Source organism: Lissotriton vulgaris, chromosome 9 (assembly GCF_964263255.1).
Source record: "Lissotriton vulgaris chromosome 9, aLisVul1.2, whole genome shotgun sequence".
Lineage (NCBI taxonomy): Eukaryota > Metazoa > Chordata > Amphibia > Caudata > Salamandridae > Lissotriton > Lissotriton vulgaris.
In genome coordinates this window covers 1,113,496,585-1,113,516,933 of record NC_141697.1, presented here as the reverse complement: position 1 = coordinate 1,113,516,933, position 20,349 = coordinate 1,113,496,585, and the positions used below count along the sequence as shown (strand labels likewise).

The window sequence follows — 20,349 nt, the reverse complement described above, 5'->3', positions numbered from 1 at the left end:
CATTTTTTTCTTTCAGCATAAAACATTGCTTTCTGACAAACGAAACAAGCAGTGGCAAAGGCAATCGCGCTGCACTCCACTTTTTTAAAGGAGCAAATCCACTGACCTGGAAAGGAGAGAAATAAAGGCTCTAACGGACACCAAGGGCGAGAGTTATTAGGAGTCTGTTTCACCACTTAATCCAGTCACTACAAAAACTTGCACATTCTGTCTCTTCGGCAAACGAGGTGATTCCACAAGTAGGAAGAGCAGAAGCAAGCCACAGATTCCATGAGACTAGGTTGCCCAGAGTCGCAAATGAAATTTGTAAAGGTCTGTTGACGGTCCCCCAAAACAGCTAGGATTCAAACTCTTGTCCAGGGGAACACTCACCCCAATAACGCGAGACAAAAATGAGTTTCTTTCACTGAATACTTGACCTTCGTTGGCAAACTGAATTATAGCAAATTAGCTTGCAGTCTTTGGGAAAGCTGTAACGAATGGCAACGTAGAAATCCTTGCAGTATCACACCAATTAGAGTTTTCACCAGCCCCCTCCTCCCCCCCCACACTCCCCCCGAGTTATGTAAGGAACTTATGCTTGCCTGATTTAAAAAATGTGATAAGTTGTACATAAATGAACGTTTCAAGAAAGCATTGTTAAATTATTCACAAAAGTTGAACTGACTTGTCCGACAGGGAGAGCGCTGACGTGTGGAAGTGTTTGCAGATGGGCACCACTTCACGCTGCTCATTTTCTGAAAGCTTCACAGTTTCCAAAAACTTGATAGCAACGCGCTCCAAAGCATCCTCCGGCCATGGCTTGAAAAAAGAGAACATTCATCAACAGACATGTTGTGTGACCATATAAACCAATACGTTTTCAATCAATGTGGGGGGAGGTAAAAGTCGAGATCCATTCAGCTTCCAGGCTATATATCCAAAAATCAATTGAGGAGAATGGACCACTTGAAACTACGTACCCAGGGTTTTTTATGTTGCTGGTTGACCCTCATAAAAACCCCTCATACACGCATATAAATGGCAGGGCGGTATGTCTTGATTCTCCACTTTTTTACGTTGCGTTAGTGCATTATCATAGGGTTTTTTTGTTGTATGCTAACCTCCACCCGGAGGTAACCCCTGGATGCCTAGTAGTGTCCAGAAAAATTAAGTGCTCAAAAATTGTTGGATTAAAATTCTTTGGATCAGCTTAAAAAAGATTTATTAGAAGAAGGCGATTCAAGAAATCTAAACATGTTCATTGTGTAGGTGTGGATCTAGTTACTGGATCCTCTATACATAAACAGATTAGGCTGACATGTTTCAGCCCCACTGTGCCCAGCCGGGTCTATGGGGCTTTCTTCAGGACCAATATAAAATACATTTGTACTTATACAACTTGTGTAACACCTAGAGGTGGTTCTTTACTCCGCTCTCAATAAACTGAGGCCAATAGTACCTCACAGTCTGGGTTCTTTACTTCATCGGGGAACCAGAGAAAGTCTCTCGGTTTTCAGCAGATAGGAAACTCCTCGCTTGTGCTTGCTCTGCCCCCTCTGCTGCTGAAAATATTTAGATTTCTTGAATCACCTTCTTCTAATAAATATTTTTTAAGATGATCCAAAGAATTTTAATCCAGCAATTTTTGAGCATTTAATTTTTCTGGACACTACTAAGCATCCAGTGGTTACCTCCGGGTGGAGTTTAGCATACAACAAAAAAACACTATGATGATGCACTAACGCAACGTAAAATGGCAGAGAATCAAGATATACAGCTCTGCTATCTATGTGCGTGTATGCGGGTTTTTTATGAGGGTCAACCAGCACCATAAAAAACCCTGGGTATGTAGTTTCAAGTGATCCATTCTCCCCAATAGATTTTTGCATATAAACCAATATACATATGCAAAATTATATTAGATATGTCACTAACTAACTGTAGGCCTGTTATCGTGATCTTTTAGAAAGTATCTGCAATCTGTAAAAGTAACTCAATAAAAGCTTCTAGAAGGGAGTTAAAGATGCGTGTTACAGTTTCAATTTCTCATGCAGCAAAACATTTTTTCTGTCAAGTAATATTAGGAACATAAACACATATTTGCAGAAAAGTTGTTGAAAACTGTACCTGACATTATGGGGCCGATTCCGATTTGGGTCGGAAATCACTACGAGCAAGCCGGATCCGGGGTGTTTTCCGACCGATCCGGACTCCTGAAGTCCGAGCGAGTACTATGCGGCCGTATGCTGTCGGACTCGTTTTGGAGCCGGTCGTACAACGCATACATGGGCTCCCATTGACTGAATGGATACGTTCCGGACAAGTGCGACCCCTACAGTGTGTACGCCTCAGTGCCATCCGCACATGCCTGTGTTGGGGAGACCCATGGGTCTCCCCCTGTGTCCGAGCCATAAGGCTGCGGGTACCAGGGGGTCCGACGAGGACCCCCAAAGACCAGCTCCGGGAGATATTGCGAGCCGGAAGCTCCGACTCGATCCGGCTGTCCGATTCGAGCATCGTACTGGCTCGGTCGGAATTCGCCTCCATTGCACGCTATGGTTAGATTACGGTCGAGACGTACGGAGCGGTTCAGACCCGGAAACGATTCGGCCGGAGATTTCGTGCTTGTTCGCATCGGACTTTGTCGTCCGGACCTGTGTACGAACCGGACGGAAATTCAGCCTCCGAATCCAACCCGCTAATCCCAAACCCGATTCGGAGCCCTTCCGACCGAGATCGGAATCGGCCCCTATATGTAGTCATCCTAGCAAGCAGATAACTATCTTAGGGCTTTCATCTAGTGCAAGTTCCAGAGTAAGGACGTACGGAAATAAATAAGATTTATTCGACTTAATTTACCAATTTATATAGTGAGTTTATGTTGCTGCTGAGCTCATCAGTGACACAATCAAGTCACCTTCCCTTTTGAAGTTAGGTGGGAGGTTACATATAAAACGTACCTGCAGCCTTTACAAACTTTCAAAATGTGCAACATTAACAACCATCTACCTAACAGGGTCTAACACTTCAGCTAGGCATGTAACCTTGACGTAAATGCAATTAAAGCATTTTCTCTTACAATGTATTTGATTTTGTAGTGAAATACCTTGAAAATACTATTCTGACTGATTAAAAGTCACCAACCAGAGCGCTGAATTCCTTTGGAACTTACTGTACACTATAATATCTGAAGCAATAAAAGTCTTCAGGCAATTTTAGTGGACTAGTGATAAGTTCTTTATGCCATGACGGAGTGGATAGGTACATTTAGTTCCAAAAAGATAAAGGAATTGCCTCCTTTGATTTCAGAGGGGCCGATTACGCATCTGGCAGTCTTTGACCGCCAGGGTTGGGGTGGCGGTCCTGCGGCCACCCTATTCCAATGCTGCCATTCGGACTGCAACAGCTGCACCAGCTGCACCATTCCCTGGCAGGGGCGCAGCACAGAGGGGTATCCAATATGGTCCATCTAACATATTATGAGTTTTCCCACTGCCAGCTCTTTCATGGCGATGAACCGCCATGAAAAGACTGGCGGTGGGAAACAAAAGGGACCCTACAGGGCTCCAATGCCCCCCCCCCCCACCGCCATGAGGATGAATTCAGGAAAGCACAACAGGTGCCCCCCTGTTTGCATGCACCCCAAGTTCCAGCACGGCAAGGACTTCACAGTCCATGCCGTGCTGAAACTGCTTTTGCGTTCCCATTGAGGTGCCCGTTTTCAGGACACACCAGTGGGAACAGTACAAGAAAAGTCCACCTAACACGAGAAGAACCGTAATGCGGCAGGCGGACCATGTACATCTTTGGTGGTGCTGTGCCGGCGCAAAGCTGGCACAGCACCGCCAAAGTCATAATCAGGCCAGAGTCTGTAGGAACTCCTAATTTAAACAACATCAAACCCAAGGAATTGCCAAATGATAACTACAACCGCCGACCTCTGAAGTGTTTTGTGAAGCACAGTCGAGACAAGTCTGCTAGGGCAGAAGCCATATTGTTTTAAAACTGTAAGGATAGAAGTCCCCGACCATCTACGGAACAGCACCTTCCCCACCATTTTCTCTTTGTCCCTTCAGGTTGCCCTGCATTTCTGCAATTGGCAATCGTTTATGGAGCAACTGGCAACAAATCTCATCAATAGAAGGTAAAGGGAACTAAAATCGTAAAAACTTTTGTTTCTAATTGTTGTCCCGTTAATTAAAACATGAATGTATAGTTACATAGGACGAGTTGCCGAAAAAATCAATGTATAAATATCAGGATGAAACAGGTTAGACAGCGAAGAAGCACAGTAGCAAAGACAGCCAAACACATTACAGATTTGAATGGAAAAAGTCAAATTACAAAGGTCACGCATGCATACCTGGAACCAGTCAATGGTGCAGCAGTTGACGAGTGAAGGGAACTGCCTGAGTCGATTACGGAAAGCATCCCCAATTGGACTGAAAGCCACTACAATATGGAGATTTTCTCTGCACCGGTTCACGAAGAAGGCAAACATCGCCAAAGGACTAAGTTCAGCAGATTTATTTCCAGCTTGTGCTGCAGCCATCACACCCTTAAAATAAAATAGAAAATAAATGACTGATTCACTGTTAATCTTATCGTGTTTTAAAAAGCGACCATTTCATTAACTATACATTTTTTTAAAAATGAGCATGGAACTGAGCCAAATCCGCTATGTGCCATTGATATTGTTGGTTCAGATGGATACTGTCTTCTCGTTGCAAACTATTTCTCTTTGGAACAGCTCAGCTACCGGCAGTGGTGCCAGATTTTGTTTTTTCCATGCTGCACGTCACTGTGTGGAGAGCCACTAATATACATTTACATTGAACTGTAAATTGCACTCTCGTCTCTTATGTAGAAATGATTTAATATTCTTGAAGATAACTTGGTGGAGCACGTTTTATTTTCACCACTGGCGTCCTACTCCCAGATCGCGCTGCGCTCTCCTTCTATTTGGAAGATATCCCTTTGAAATACAAAAAATACCCTTTGGCCACGCTTTAATGTTCATTTGTTAGTTTACTAAAAAAGGATATAAACCCTGTCTTAGTTATTTTAGGTAAGATATCCTAAAGTATGAAAACAGAAATAAGAATACTTTGGAGACCTATCGAACAGGAAACTACACGAATAGTACCTAAAGCAGGGCAGTGCTAAATAGACAAGTAGACAAAATGAATAAAAAAAGATAATAACACCAAGTAAACAAAATATATCAAAATGTGAACAATAAAATTTATTACCTCCCGAACGGGTTACAATCTAAAAAATAATTAAAACCAATTTATATAGGCCACCAAAAGGTGGACAGTTCATAAAACAGTCATATATAAGCAAGTGAACACTTGTCTATTTAGCACTGCCCTGCTTTAGGTACTATTCGTGTAGTTTCCTGTTCGATAGGTCTCCCACCTTGTCGTATGCAACAGGGGCACCTCCAACTTTTGTGACATTTGTTAGTTTACATTATAGACTATTTCAACACAAATATATGCTAAACATAATTGCATATTGTACAATTTCATCTCTATTGAGAGATCTACAGGCCAGATGCTCATACTTGCTGCTCGTAGGTACTAGTTGCAAAAGAGACTAGGATTTTTGAACCCAGAAAGGGTTTTTGCCAGTCTACCTATGTAGAAATAGGTTGGCTCACAAAAAAAGAACTTGGAGTGGGCTGCAGTCCGACCTACCTCATTATTGATGACGTAAGTCACAAATTATGACTCACTCCGACTGGAGAAAACCACAGGCCTGGCCTACTAGGATCAGCAGACCACAATGTCTGATAGAATAGAAAGATAATACCTATTTTCTTTTTAAAGCAGCCAGATTCCCTTAAAGGAAATGGGTCAACTGTAATAAAAAGCAAAACAAAAAAGTTCCCATGGACCACTGAATACTCAACCAATAACGTTGCCAAAATTCACAAAAGAGAAGCAGTCCTGAGGGGATCTCACCACCACTGAAGTGTCAATAACTTTTTGATGGTTTGCAACTATTGCTAAATATGGTACTGAATCGAAAATTGTAATAAACACCCATAACACACCACTGCCAAATAGCGATTAGTAAACCATTTCTAAATTAATTTAGCAAATGGCAAATACTTTGGCAATTTTGTAAAGAGATATAGTACATAAGTAAAAATGCGATAGCGTCCGCAAACCCACTGGAGAATTGCTAGGTTTGCGGCCACTGAAATGTTTAGTACATCTGGCTCTATATTATCAGAGCATTTCGTGTATTAAGCACAACAACAGATCAATAGGGATAAATGACTGGCAAAGCTAGAGCTATGTTGGATTAAAAATGTGTAAAATTTAATACCAAATGGTTTGAATGATAGGATTAAATAAAAAAGTTTTTGCTACAGTAGAACTGAAAATAAAATAAAAAGGCTACACTGATGAACCTGGTTTAATATGGACAGGTCATATTTAATTGCGAGAAAAGATATTTTTTTTTAATAATGTTTGTGGCTAAGCATGTACTTGGCAGTATTATTACCAGGAGATGTAAATGATTCACTGAGCTTTATGAATAGTTTTCAATAATTCCAATATAAATGGTAGGTTAGGAATCACAAGGAGGTTATTTTTTTGTTCTATACGTGACAATGATCTGTTTTAGTATTGTCTGAAGATGTATACAATGCACCACATAATGAATACAGTATATTATCAAAACATTATGGATTTGTGAGAAACTAGGACTTTCTTCACTGTTCCCCCCCCCCCCCCCCCCCCCCCCCCAATTTTTTGTCCCCATTTGGACTACTAGATTCTGGTTTTCTGACTCTGGTGATGCCCTGGGCTCTGCTAACCTCGGCCTGTGGTCTGTGTAAAAGGAACATGGTACAATTATAATTTGTACTGACAACCTACCTGCAGGTCCCTAGCATTTGGCAGGGCATCTAGGTTTAGAGTCCCAGAGGATTTAATGCACTTAAGTGTGCACTGCTGTGGTGTCTATCATTTTAAAATCCATTACTGCTTTGCAGACTGCTTTCAAAATAAAACTATGTCCAAATTTGACTTAGGAATTAAAGATACTTAGAAAGTCTTAAACTACCTTATTTTTACATATAAGTCACTCCTAAGGTCTACCCCAGGTGCACCAAGGGTAGGTTGCCTTGTTACAATAAGCAGAGACATTATAAAATATGTTTCATAAGCCCTGGTGAGGGAAAAACTGCCAATTTCGTTTTTCCCATTGTAGTACATTAGCTCAATAGGCTAACTTGGGAAGGATTTATTCAACTTTTTATAAGGTCTAACCTAGTGACAGGAGAGAGTTGAAATAATAATTCAAAGTCTTTAAATAAAAGGTAGAATAAATCCAACTACTTGCCAAGGTTAGATTTATTTTAACTATGACAGAAAAAAAGTTATAGAACTTGCTTTTCTGATGTGCCTGAATCCAGCTCTAGAGCAGCGCCTCTTGATTAGCCAACCTTTGACAGGCTAAGTCAAACTGCTCTGATGAGGTGTGAAGTGGCTTGAAAGGAAACAAGGAGATCTGGTGGGAGAAGATCCTTAAGCTGCAGCGCAAAAGGCAGGAAGGGGGCTGGATAGTCAAACTGGTCTTTAGAGAGGGAAAGACACTTAGGGCAGGACTGAGGCCCACCCCCACTTCCTACACCCCCAGCCAGATAGGAGGTCCTGCAATTAAATTAGCAGAGGGACAGGCTGGAAGGAGAGTGTTAGTGAAAGCTAGCCACACCTGTAGCCAGACCTTAAACTCCAGGACAGATTTTGAAGTTTATGGTAGAACTAGTTACTTACCTTTGGTAATGCATAGCTGGTAGAGACTCTATTTAGCTGCAGATTCCTTACCTTTGATTTTCCCAGGCGTCAGGCTAGATCCGGGAACTTTTGCTGAGCAATACCACTTGCGCGTAACGTCTGGTGGCTCCATTTGGCTCCGCATGATGGCGTCGGTTATGATATTGCGGTGCCTTTATAGTCGCCACCCAGGCGCACGGACATCATTACTTTTCGTACTTTCCATGCCAGAAACGCAGGGTGACAAAGTACCTGACATAGTTGTGTGCAAAACTAGAGCCCAGAAAAAGGGGAAACAACCCTAGCCCTACAATATCAGTCCACAAAGCGGGGAGGCATGGATGGGGCTGTAAGGAATCTGCAGCTAGATAGAGTCTCTCCCAGATAATTCATTACCGAAGTTAAGTAGCTTGTTCATCTGATAGAGACTTCTAACTGCAGAGTCCCTACCTTTGAATTAGATAACCGAGCCATACCATCCCGGTGGTGGGTTGTGGACTCACATCCTAGACTAAAAAGTCTTGCAGGACTGAACAGGCAAGGTGTTAGTCCCTGCGAACTTGCACATCAAGGCAGTAATGTTTCACAAACGTGTGCAAAGATTTCCACACCGCTGCCTGACAGATGTCTTGGACTGGGACACCCCAAGGCCGTAGTCGCAGCCTTTCGCCTGGTTGAATGGGCTCCTAATCTCTCAAGGGGCTACTTCTTGATGCAGAGAACGACCCAGCGAGAGATGGTCATTTTCTGCCCTGCCCTTCCCTTCTTTGCTCCCACGTATCCCACAAAGAGTTGGTCATCCACCTGGAACTCTTTTGTGTGGTCAAGGTAGAACGACAATGCTCTTTTTGGGTCCAGCCGGTGGAGATGCTCCTCCTCCTTAGAGGGATGCGGAGGAGCAAACAAGGTGGGCAAAGTGATGGACTTACCCAGATGGAATTGGGTCACAACCTTTGGCAAAAAAGATGCCCTGGTGCAAAGCACCAGCTGTCCAGAAAGGACATAAGATAAGGAGGAAGCTGGATAACCCCTACAACTCACTCACCCTCCAGGCTGACAGAATTGCCACTAAGAAGGCTGTTTTGATGGTCAACAGCCGGAGGGGACAATTGTGCAAAGGATCAAAGGGAACACACATCAGGTAAGTAAGGACCAAATCAAGGTCCCACTGCGGCATAACAAAGGGCAGGGGTGAACAAAAGTGAGCCAGCCCCTTTAGAAATCTATTTACAATAGAAGATTTGAAGAGAGAGGGCTGGCCACCAGAATAACGTTACAGACTTCGGGAGGAAGGTCAAAGGCTATCAAGTGCTGCCACTCAATCTCCACGCATGGAGGCGTAGTGACAGATTTGGGTGGAGGACCCTCCCCATCTGCTGTGACAGAAGAAAGGCCCAAAGGGGCAGCCTGATCGGAGGATCGGCACTGATTCTCAGGAGCTCTGAATACCAGACTCTCCTCGCCCAGCCCAGAGCCACAAAAATGATTTGGGCCAAGTCGCTCCTGATATTCAGAACCCTGGGTAGGTGTGGTAACGGCAGAAAGGCGTACAACAGGCCTGAGCTTCACTCATGACAAAAAGCGTTGTTGAGCGATAACTACCTTGGAAACTCCAGCGCGCAGTACTGCTGACACTGCACGTTCTCTTCGGAGGGAAACAAATCTAATCAAAGTTCTCCCCACTGCTAAAAAAGACCTTGAGCCACCTCCATCTGGAGATGCCACTCGTGATCCGCAAGGCATCGACGACTGAGTTTGAATGCCCTGGCATTCATAGAACCTGCCAGATGTTGAAGTACCAAGGTTACACCTTGCTGTTCCAGCCATGTCCAGAAACGCAGGGTCTCTCGACAAAGAGTCCACGACTCCACCCGCCCTGTTTGTTGCAGTACCACATGGTGGCGGTATTTTCTTTGAACACCTGCACTAACTACCCCTTGACTGAGGGAAGAAATGCTTTCAAGGCAAACCAAATCGCTCGGAGCTCGAACAAATTTATGTGGAGCTACGACTCCGCCGGAGACCAGTGTCCACTGATCTCCACCTCTCCCCGATGGGCGCCCCATCCGAGAAGTGGTGCATCTGTCACAACAGTGAGATTTGTTTGGGAAAGGGAGAGAGGTCTGCCGTTGACCAATTGTGGTTCGTTAACCACCACTGCAGATCTTTCGCAGTTCCTTCCGAGATCTGAACCATGTCGGGGAGAGTTCCCAGATGCTGTGCCCAATGGAACTTCAAGTCCCTCTGCAGAGACAACATACGCCATCCTGCATGTCTTACCAACAGGATGCCTCAGAGTCAGTCTCACCGAAATCCAGGATAGAGGCTGAAATATCGGAATCATAGCCTGAATATCCTGGACTCCATGCTCGGGAAGATAAACCCGACACTGCATTGTGTCCAGAACTGCTCTGATAAAAGGGAGCATCTGAGAAGGAATCAGGTGTGACTTTGGCACGTTTATAGAGAACTCCAGCGAATGCAAGAGGTTCGCCACAGTCTGAAGGTGGGAGACGACTGCCTGGGATGAGGATGCCTTCAACAGCCAATCGCGAGGTAGGGGAAGACCGACACCCCAAACCTGCGCAAATGCACTGCACCACCACCATCACCCTTGGTGAACACCCGAGGAACACTGGTAACTCAGAAGGGGAGCTCATTAAACTGAAAGTGCTCAGTGCTTATCTTGAACTGCAGGTAACACCTGTGGCCCGGCAGATGGGAATGTGAAAATACGCATCCTGCAGGCCCAATGCTACCATCCAGTCTTCCTGGTCTAGAGCAGACAAGACCTGAGCCAGAGTGAGAATTTTGAATGTTTCCTTCTTGAGGAAGAGATTGACAGTCCAAAGATCTAAAATGGGCCATAGTTTCCTTGTTATTCTTTGGAATAAGAAAGTAGTGGGAATAACAGCCACAGCCAACTTCTGAAACTGGGACCCTTTCTATAGCTCCCTTGGCCAAAAGAGCCATAACTTCTTCTTGGAGCAATTTTAAATGATGCTCCGTCAGCCATTCCTAAATAGTAGGAGTAAAAGAAAGGAAAGGTAGAGAATAGCCCTCCTGGATGATCTGCAAGACCCACTTGTCCGATGTTATGGATCTCCAGTGGGAGAGATGATGACAAATTCTCCTACCAACTGCAGTAGTGTGGTCTAGCAGATTCAGCCTAGGAGTGCTTGGAGGCTGCGGCTGCCGGAGGCAGTGTGGTAGATGACTTCTGGCCTCCATTCCGAGATCGTAATGCACTGCGTCCACATCCATGCACGGCTTGGGCAGTCTGTACAGGACGGTGGCTAGGGTATGGCTGACGCGGCTGGAAATCCCTTCTGTTGCCATGAAAGGGGCAAAAGGAAGACTGGCCATGAGGAGTGGAGAAAAGGCCCAAGGATCTGGCCGTAGGATGAGATTCCTTGAACCTAACGAGGGCCAAGTCTGCTTTTTCCCCAAAAAGGTGAGTTCCATCAAAGGGCATGTCCATCAAGTTAGCTTGTAATGATGGGTGGTCTATGCACTCCTATTTGCAGAAATGATCTAACCTTATTATTCTAGCTTGTTCGATCAGTGTGCAACGTCCGAAAGTGTGTGCCTAATCCCACTTAATGTAAAATAAAATTGGTGGCCAGCCGGCAATGTTGACTAACGGTCTCAGACACACACTACTTTAAGTGATTTACAATCAATAATAATAATGTATTATTGATTGTAAATCACTTAAAGTAGTGAGTGTCCGAGACCGGTAGGCAACATTGACGGCTGGCCACCAATTTTAGTTTACATCAAGTTAGCTTGGACATCACCCGAGAAGCCAGTGGTACGAAGCCAGGTATGGTGACTCAGGGCCACTGTCATTGAATTTGATCTGCCCAGCTTATCAGTCATATCTAACCTAGACTGTATGGCGAATTTTGTTGCATCCCTCCCGTCTTTGACAGCTTGGGAGAGCACAGCCCGGGCCTCCTCCGGGACTTGAGGAAGCACTTCCCCATCCGTCTCCCAAAGGGAATGGGAGAAATGGCCCAATAAGCATGTGGTATTCACCGACGGCCATGCAAGGCCGACCTCGTGGATTCCCTATCCGGAGGGTTGGAAGGGAATGTGCCTTGGGACGTAGAGGCCTGCACCAATGAACTCTCTGGGTTGGGGTGTTGGCTGAGAGAGCTTTGGGTCACCCGGAGCTGGGCGATGGCCCATGTGCTAGGTTTGGACCAAGTTCCTAGAAGGACGTCTGTAAGTGCCTCATTGAAGGGCAACAGACGTTCGGAAGTGGAAGCCCCAGATTGAAGCACCTCAGTCAGGAGATTAGTCCTGACTTGCACGGAGGGCAGCTCCAGTCCGAGGACCTCAGCTGCCCTCTTTACCATCATGGAATAGGATGCTCCCTCCTCCGTAGTCATCATAGGAGGTGAGAGCATGCCAGTATCTGGGGGAGTATCCAGACCACAGATCTCCCCAAGTTCCCCGTACCAGTCCAAATTCTCCTCAGAGATATCCTGGTTCTCAAGAGGGTCCCCAGACCCCTCCAATCCCTCTCCTGAGCCTAGCACATCTTCAAAGTGCTCAGGCGACAGCATAGAACCTCTGGGTTCTGTCAACATCGGAATCAGCGTTGATCAACGTTGTTCCAGCTCCCTGTCATCGAGGATGAGGATGAGGCTTGCGCCACCCACGGGTTTCGGCGACATCGTAGGCACCGACTTTGGGTTCAACACTGGGAAAGGTCGCACTGGCACGACAGGCATCAAACCGGATCCGGGATAGGATCCCTGAGGCCCCACCAGCTTCTTGGCCGGCGACATCAGTGTTGAACCCAATGGGGCCCCTTCAGACCCCGCGGGGCCTGAAGGCTCTCCAGTGGGGTTGTTCTGCTCAAGTATGTGGCACATGGCCTAGTAAAATTCCTTAATTTGAGCGGGAGTTGCTCTGGCTCTTGAAAAGGGAGGGGAGGCGCAAAATCAATTCCGGCTCCCGCTCCAGCTCTGCGGATCCGTGCCTAGAGCGTTGGTGCTCCTTACCCCTTTCGACAATGGATGCCAGTTGAGGTAAAGACAAAGTCCGTTTGGACTTCTTCTTGTGACTCTTTCTCAAGCATCCTGAGGACCTCGAGTGGGAGGAAGAGGACAAAGGGCTTCTGGAACAGCCCCACAAACTCCTCTTCTTCGAACGGGACTGTGACCTCCACAGAGTCTCGCTTGACGGTGTCAACTGCCGGGCCACGAGTAACTTCATTGCGCGCACCCTGAAGCCCGACAGTCCGAACGCGACTTCGTATCGTGGTGGCGCTCAAGACACCAAAGACATAAGCGGTGGGGATCAGTAGCCGACATCATGCGTAAACAAGTCCTGCATAGTTTGAAACTTGTCTTCCTCGAAGACGTCCCTCGCACACAAATTTGATTCCAAAAATGTGCGACAAAAGTCGAGAAAAAGCCTGCTAAAAAGCAGAAGAGGAGTAGCTCTTCCCAGAACAGCACTTAACTGGTGTGGAAAGAAAAGAACTGATGTCTTCGGGCTGGGTGGCACCTCTATAGGCACTAGGGCATCATTACTGATGCTACAAATGCTGATGACATCACGTGGGGCCAATGGAGCTACAAGATGTCGTGTACGCGGGGTATTGCTCAGCAAAAGTTTCCGGATCCAGCCTGACGCCTAGTAAATTGAAAGGTAAGGAATCTGCAGCTAGAAGATCACTTCTTTCTGGGACAAGAATTTGCCACACTTTCTGGGGAAGTGGTACTCATTGAGGGTGGCACCCCGGCCTGCACCCCATTAGTCAGGGGTGCCCCCAGCTTGCCAACCCAGAAGCCTGGATAAATATGGGAGAGCTGCCCAGCAACTCAGATCGCTGCCTGGAAGAAACAAGAAGAAGAAGGATTGCCCTGCTGAACCCCTGGCATGCAACAAGAGAACTGCACTCAGAAGGACTGCACCTCCTGTCCACTTTGGGTTTCAGCAAAAGAAGGACTTACCTGACTCAAAAACTTTGAGGAATAGACTCCCAGAAAAAAACAGGTTAACAGAGCTCCAACAGCATCATCTCTACCAAGAAGAACCCAGTTGGATAGCACGCAGTGGACTTTTAAGGATTTGGCCAGGAGCATTGAAGGTCTTGGAGTCCCAACTTCCCAAGGAGCAAATAAGAGATTCTGGAACCCTGGATTGGTGTTGTGGACACTTCAAGAGCCCAAAAGGAAATTCTGAAATAAGATCCAGAAGTTTGGAATCATTCGGAGAAATGTTGTCAAAAAGCTCCATAAGTTGACCAACCTATCGTCAAGAGTCAAGCCAGCGATGTCGAACCGTGACTCGGTCTGAGATCCAAGTCTGCCTCGTTGAAACTCTGGAGCTTTTCCTGTCAATGAGACTTCCAGGAGTTGACCTAGGCATCACACATCTTCGAATTGCATGCAGGCCTGATGAGGAGATCCGCTTGACGTCGCGAGAGAAAAAGCTCCAAAAAAGTGACTAAGGGCCCGATTCACAGAATGAATTTAAGACTCAATCCTAAACTTACTACTATTGTGGTATTCACAGAATGCACTTACTCATTTCGGTATTCACAGAATGCACTTACTCATTTCGGTATTCACAGAAGGCACTTACTCATTTCGGTATTCACAGAAGTTAGTAGTCCTAACTTTAGGACTCCTAAATGCCTTCTGTGCATACCAAAAGTCTTAAAATTAGGATTTTTCTCAATTTTTAGTAGTAGTAAAGTTAGGGCTCCTAACTTGAGGACTCCTAAATGCCTTCTGTGACTACCGAAAGTCTTAAGATTAGGATTTTTCTCAATTTAGTAGTAGTAAAGTTAGGACACTGCAGTCGTTTAGAAACTTTCAGTTTGTCCCGATCAAGCGCGACCAGGTGTCCCAAGTTGGTACTTTTGGCTTTTAAGCACTAGAAAGTATTTAATCTTTAAAAATTCATATCTCCAGTTCCCTATATAGAACTTTTGTTGTTTCGGTCATTTTAATGATAGAAATATTTCCTATTCTTAAAAATTGGTGTTGTTTTTATAGTGTGTAGGGTCTTACTTATTTAATGTTTGGTGTTTTTAAATGCTTTACACACTTGTCTCCTAAGTGAGCCTGACAGCTTGTAGCCAAGCTACCCAGGATTGAGCAAGGATTCATTTATTGGGAACTTGACTGGACCTGATTTGTGATTCTGGTGTGATTACTAGCAGTAGGTACCCACCTACACCTACAAATAAACCTCCTTCCAACAGGATTGCATATTTGGGAAGAAAATGCAGTGGTCAACGGGGCCATGATCAACTCCCCCTGATGTCACTAGCCTATACAAGCACAAAGTTAGTTGTCAAAGTTTGACAACTTACACTTTGCAAATGGTCAGCACCAGACCTAGCAGGAGTTAACCACTGCATGCATACAGTTTCAAAGCATTTTTGCACATCATTGTGACTTTCAAAGTGGAAGCTATACCCCTTAACACCCCTCCCCCTTTTCCTTGGAAATCACAATAGGTCATAATGGTGCATTGTAGTTTGGCATAGCAATTTTTACATTACATAGCACTTTTGTGCATTGTCATTTGAGACTTAGTAAAGTTAGTTCCACTGGAATTGTGAATGGATGCTGTGCCTATAGCCCACATTGTACAAACAGTGCAGCAGAACATTTTCCTTTCAACGATCAGGTTTTGATAGATACAAAGGGACTCCAAACATATGTAAACAATAAATACAATAAGGAAAATAAAATATATGAGGACTGTATGGAAGTAAACAATAGAGAACCTGTCCAAGCCAATGTTCATGTAGAAATGCTACCTTTTTTCTTTATTGGCTAGTGAATGTTATTTACCCTTCAAACATTTTTAGCTATTAGCTATGCATAAATGTAAATGTATTTGAGCTTATATAATGTAAATGTATTTGAGCTTATATAGCGCACAGCTACCCGCAGTGGGTTTCCCGGCGCTTGCGTAGGGAACCCGTCATGGTATTCCCCTGTGAGATAACCCCGGCAGGGTATCCACAAGGTGAAAGCCAGGCATCCCGCCGCGAGGGGCCGTTGTGGAGATTAAGCAAGCTATTGCCCAGAGTCGCAGAGTGTGAACCCGTGAGTCGAGAAGGCACCGGAGCGAGAATTATCGAGTCCGTGGAATTTTTAGCCCAAGACCCGCCGAGGCGGGGAATTGAACCCTGGTCCAGGGCCGATCTCAGCTTCCGGGTCTGCCAACTCTAACCCCTGAGCCACACTTCTCCATACTTCTGCATACAAGTAGCACATTCAGAAGAAGGACTTTCCTGCTGCCTGATTCCTGAAGGAAGACTGGACCTGCTCACCTTGAACCCAGATCTCAAAAGTGACTCCAAGGGTCATTTTGCTGACCTCCAGTTTGAGGTACGGGGCACAACAAGCTTCCAGAGACCTTTCCTTGCAACTACTCAGCTGACCAGTACCAACTGAATGTGCATGAACCCTGCTGTTGACTTTTGCTGGCTTCTGCTGGACTGAGCACTAACTCCAAAGAGGAGCCCTTTCAAGTCCTGGACCCTTGCATGGTGTTAGAGTGTACTCCACAACCTCAAAACAGCATGAACTAGACAACTGCCCCAGGTCTCCTCGCAAATGTGTTTGAACTTCACCAAGACTACAGCAGGACCTGCATCCAACTCGCAATGCAACATTCTCCAATACAGGTATGAATTAATGATCCACAGACTGGTTTTAAATGGATTTAATGCACTTCATATTGAGAGAAGAAATGATAGCAATGCTATAGACTATGACATGAAATTCAATTTTAATATTTTTATGATGTGGAACTAATTGTCCTTTGGAAGATTGTTATAGTTTTTATTAACTGAAACAAACATTTTTGTTATTTGATTTTGATTTGATACTCAGTTGATTGCACGTAGTACTCACATATTTGCCTTTCTTACAACCAATTTTCATTATAAAAAATTAAATCGGCCATCTCCCAGAACCATTTAAAATAGCTCTAATAGCCCATAAACATCATAACAAACTTGGGACAAGAAATATAGAAGGTTTGTGCACCACACCTCAAGAAGCTTCACTCGCTCCCCATTCACAAGCTCAGACAATTCAAATTTCTCATGCACACACACAAAGATCTACACAGCACTGGACCAGAATACCTGAACAGCTGCATACCCGTTCACTAACCCACCAGACATCTACGTTCTGCCTCATTTTCACTTACACACATTCCTTGCATCTGTAAAAGCAAAATGGGAGGTCTCTCATTATCCTACATCGCACTCAAGACATGGAACGACCTCCCTCAACACATGAGAGCCTCCTCCTCACTTCTTGGGTTCTGCAAACAGCTATAAGCACCTTGGGGACCACACAAATACAATCTAGTCCAAGTGCCTGGATACCCTCTCAGATGATTAATGCACTATACAACTCAATATATCATAACAGAAGAAAATACAAATCTTAATACAATAATTTCTAACGACTATCGATATATGAAACCTTGGAGCCTTGAAAAATTCCCAGGAAGAACGAAACGCATTGGCTGCAATCAAATAAATAGTTTTATAAGAAGATGAACTATAAAGAAGTGAATGATAACCCTGCATGGGACTCTTATTTTTCCTTTGAAACATGAACAACTGATTTATACTATATAAATACTTAAGCAAAAACTTGATTGCCTAGGTGATTTGGGGGTGCTGGGTAACCCAATTTATGTTTGCCAAAGGGTATTACCCTACAAGGGACATATGGTGGCTGATACCCTTTACCCGTACACCCAAGCACCCATTTCTCTTACGAGTTTGGGCTATAACTGATTAGCCATATTGTGGTGACAAATACAGTGTTGTTTGCTCCACCCACCAATTTTAAATCACTTGTTATAACATAACCTTTGACAGTACTAAAATAGATGAATTACAGGTTTCATACTAATACAATAACCACTGTAGTTTAGTTGGCCTAATGCATTTAATATCCCAATCATACCTCTTACATAACAACTAGGATTTTGCCAGACTACAAGATATCTACAAGCACTTATCGACAACCTCTTGTAAGAACTCCCAACTTTCCATACCAAACTTTTTGAGGTGATTAATAAAAAATGCAAACAATCAGCAGTGCATTATCCAGAATCTGAGTTAAAGATTGCTTATTGCTTTGTGGTATCTTATTTTTCCTGAAAAAGTGAAGTGAGTTTCCAAAGTAAAAGTAATAAACTTGTAAAAATGCAGTGACACTTTCGAAGAACCACAATTACACTCATGATGGCTTCTCTGAATCTATGAGGAAAGATTTGCTAAAAACTGTTTCACTTTTTGGATCACACTTGGTGATGGGAGTCTTTTAAGACCCTCTATCCCTTAGCTCTTTAACCTTGAGGATTGCTGTAGGTCCCTTGTTAGTTAAAGGCGGCTTTATTACTGTTGGTTTTTATTCTGTATCATCTGTCTACTACAATCGTTACCACTTCAGTGATCAACCCCAATTGCTCTGCATGCCAGATGGCAATACAAGAGGTGGGATCTTTAATGTTGTGCCCACAGGAGACTAATCTGGTGCAGCCTAATATAATTTTCAAGTACTCCACCCAAGAAAGCCATTATCCTGTCTTAGTTAATTACACAATTAACTTTTCTAACCATCTTTGCAAGCAGGAGCCCAGTTTGATTTGGTTGCTAAGCACCTCACACTATTTTCCTTCAGGAGGATTGCAATGCTGAAGAACTGAAACTGCTATAATAGTTAGAGTTGATGCTTGGGTCATTCCAAGAAAGACTCTGTGGATGATGCAGAGTGTCTCAGACCCCATTCCAGAAGCCAGTGAAGGGAGTGCAAGACTCAGAAGAAACAGCAATGCTTTAATAAGATATGGCGAGCAGCATCCTGCACTCCTTTGAAGCTTTATCATAGTATATATTTGGTAGACTTACAATTATTCAATTTGTTCACACTGCACAACTCTGTGTAACTGTAATGATTTGGCTCATGGGGAGGGCAGAACTTTATCCATAATCACCCCCAAAGCATCTAATTGACTTGACAGGTATTTGGCAATCATTCAATCCAGGCAGAATTGCTTAGTCACTTGAAAGGTGCTTTGGCCCAAACATTATGGGCCTGATTTAGAGTTTAGCAGATGTGTTACTCCATCACAAGCATGATGAATGTCTTGTTTGACATCATACACTATGGTAGTGAGGCGTACGGGATATCAGTCACAGTTGTGACTAAGTAACCTTGTCCCTGAAACTCTAAATAAGGTCTTAGGACTTCTAGGACATGCCAGAGATTGCTATCTTTGGGGAAATGGTGGTGCCTTTGTAAGAAATGCGTTACTTACCTGTAACTGCAGTTATCCAGTATTGGTATCTTTCATAGATTCACATGCCTGAATCATTCCCCGTCGTCGGGGTGGGAGTCCCCGGTATATAAAAATAGTAATGTCATATAGACATATATACACTAATAGGCCGGAGGCCTCACATTAGTAACCTATCTGAGTCCTTTTGTAAAAAAGGACCAAACTTTGGCCAGGAGCCAATCAGCTACTACCACCCTCTAGAACCTTCCTGGAAAGAGCCCTAGTCCCTCAGATTTTCGTAAGCACAGTGTTAAGTAGTACCTACTGAGAGAACCAAGGTGAGCCCTTCCAGGGGAGGCGGGTGGGTTGCCTGTGAATCTATGAAAGATACCAATACTGGATAACTGCAGTTACAGGTAAGTAACGCATTTCTTATCCAGTATTATGGGTATCTTTCATAGATTCACATGCCTGAATCAGAGTAGCAAGTAGTAGGCAGCACATTTCGCATAATATAGCATGTAAGACACTTGATAATACCTTATCAATAGTGCAACAGAATAAACTGCAAACAGTAGCAGGATAAGAAATGTGCAATTAGGAAATAGGAAAGGTGGGATGAAAGGAAGAAGGCTCACCTCTAATGAAATAGATGACGGAGCACCGCCTGTCCCACTGCTGCATCCTTCATAAGTTCCGAATCCAAGCAGTAGTGCTTGGTGAACGTATGTGGTGTCTTCCATGTCGCTGCTCTGCAAATGTCGACAATGGGCACCCCAGAAAAAGAGCGCCATGGAGGTGCAAACCACTCTAGTGGAATGAGCCCGAACTTTGGCAGGCAGAGGATGTCCCGCCTGTTGGTGGCAGAAGGCGATGGCCGCAGAGATCCACCTTGAAATGCTCTGCTTTGTCAATGGTAGGCCCTTCCTGGGCCTGCTGAAGGCAATACATAATTGGTTGGACTTGCGAAATTGTTCTGTTCTATGAATGTAGAATTTCAGACATCTTTTCAGATCTAAGGAATGTAGAGATCTCTCCGCTGTTGAAGAAGGATTAGGGAAGAAAGATCTCAGTATAATAGGTTTGTGTAGATGGAAAGCAGACGGAACCTTTGGTATGCATTTGGGGTTAGTCCGTAGAATGACTCTGTCCTGTTTGAACTGAAGGAACGGGTCCTGAATACAGAAAGCCTGCAGCTCACTCACCCTCCTTACTGACGTGAGAGCCAGCAAGAGAGCTGTTTTCCATGATAAGTATTTGAGATCTGCTTTATGCATTG

At 44.4% G+C, this 20,349-nt stretch overlaps 1 protein-coding gene across 1 annotated transcript in view; it reads right to left on the bottom strand.

The window, feature by feature from the left end:
- DNAH12 (dynein axonemal heavy chain 12) overlaps positions 1-20,349 on the bottom strand; it is a 1,291,066-nt gene that overhangs the window by 538,270 nt on the left and 732,447 nt on the right. Inside the window, exons 45-46 of the mRNA XM_086939114.1 lie at positions 4,346-4,540; positions 668-801 (exon numbers count right to left, since the gene is read on the bottom strand). Coding sequence (XP_086795240.1) covers positions 668-801; positions 4,346-4,540 — 329 coding nt within the window. The remainder of the gene's footprint in view (positions 1-667; positions 802-4,345; positions 4,541-20,349) is intronic.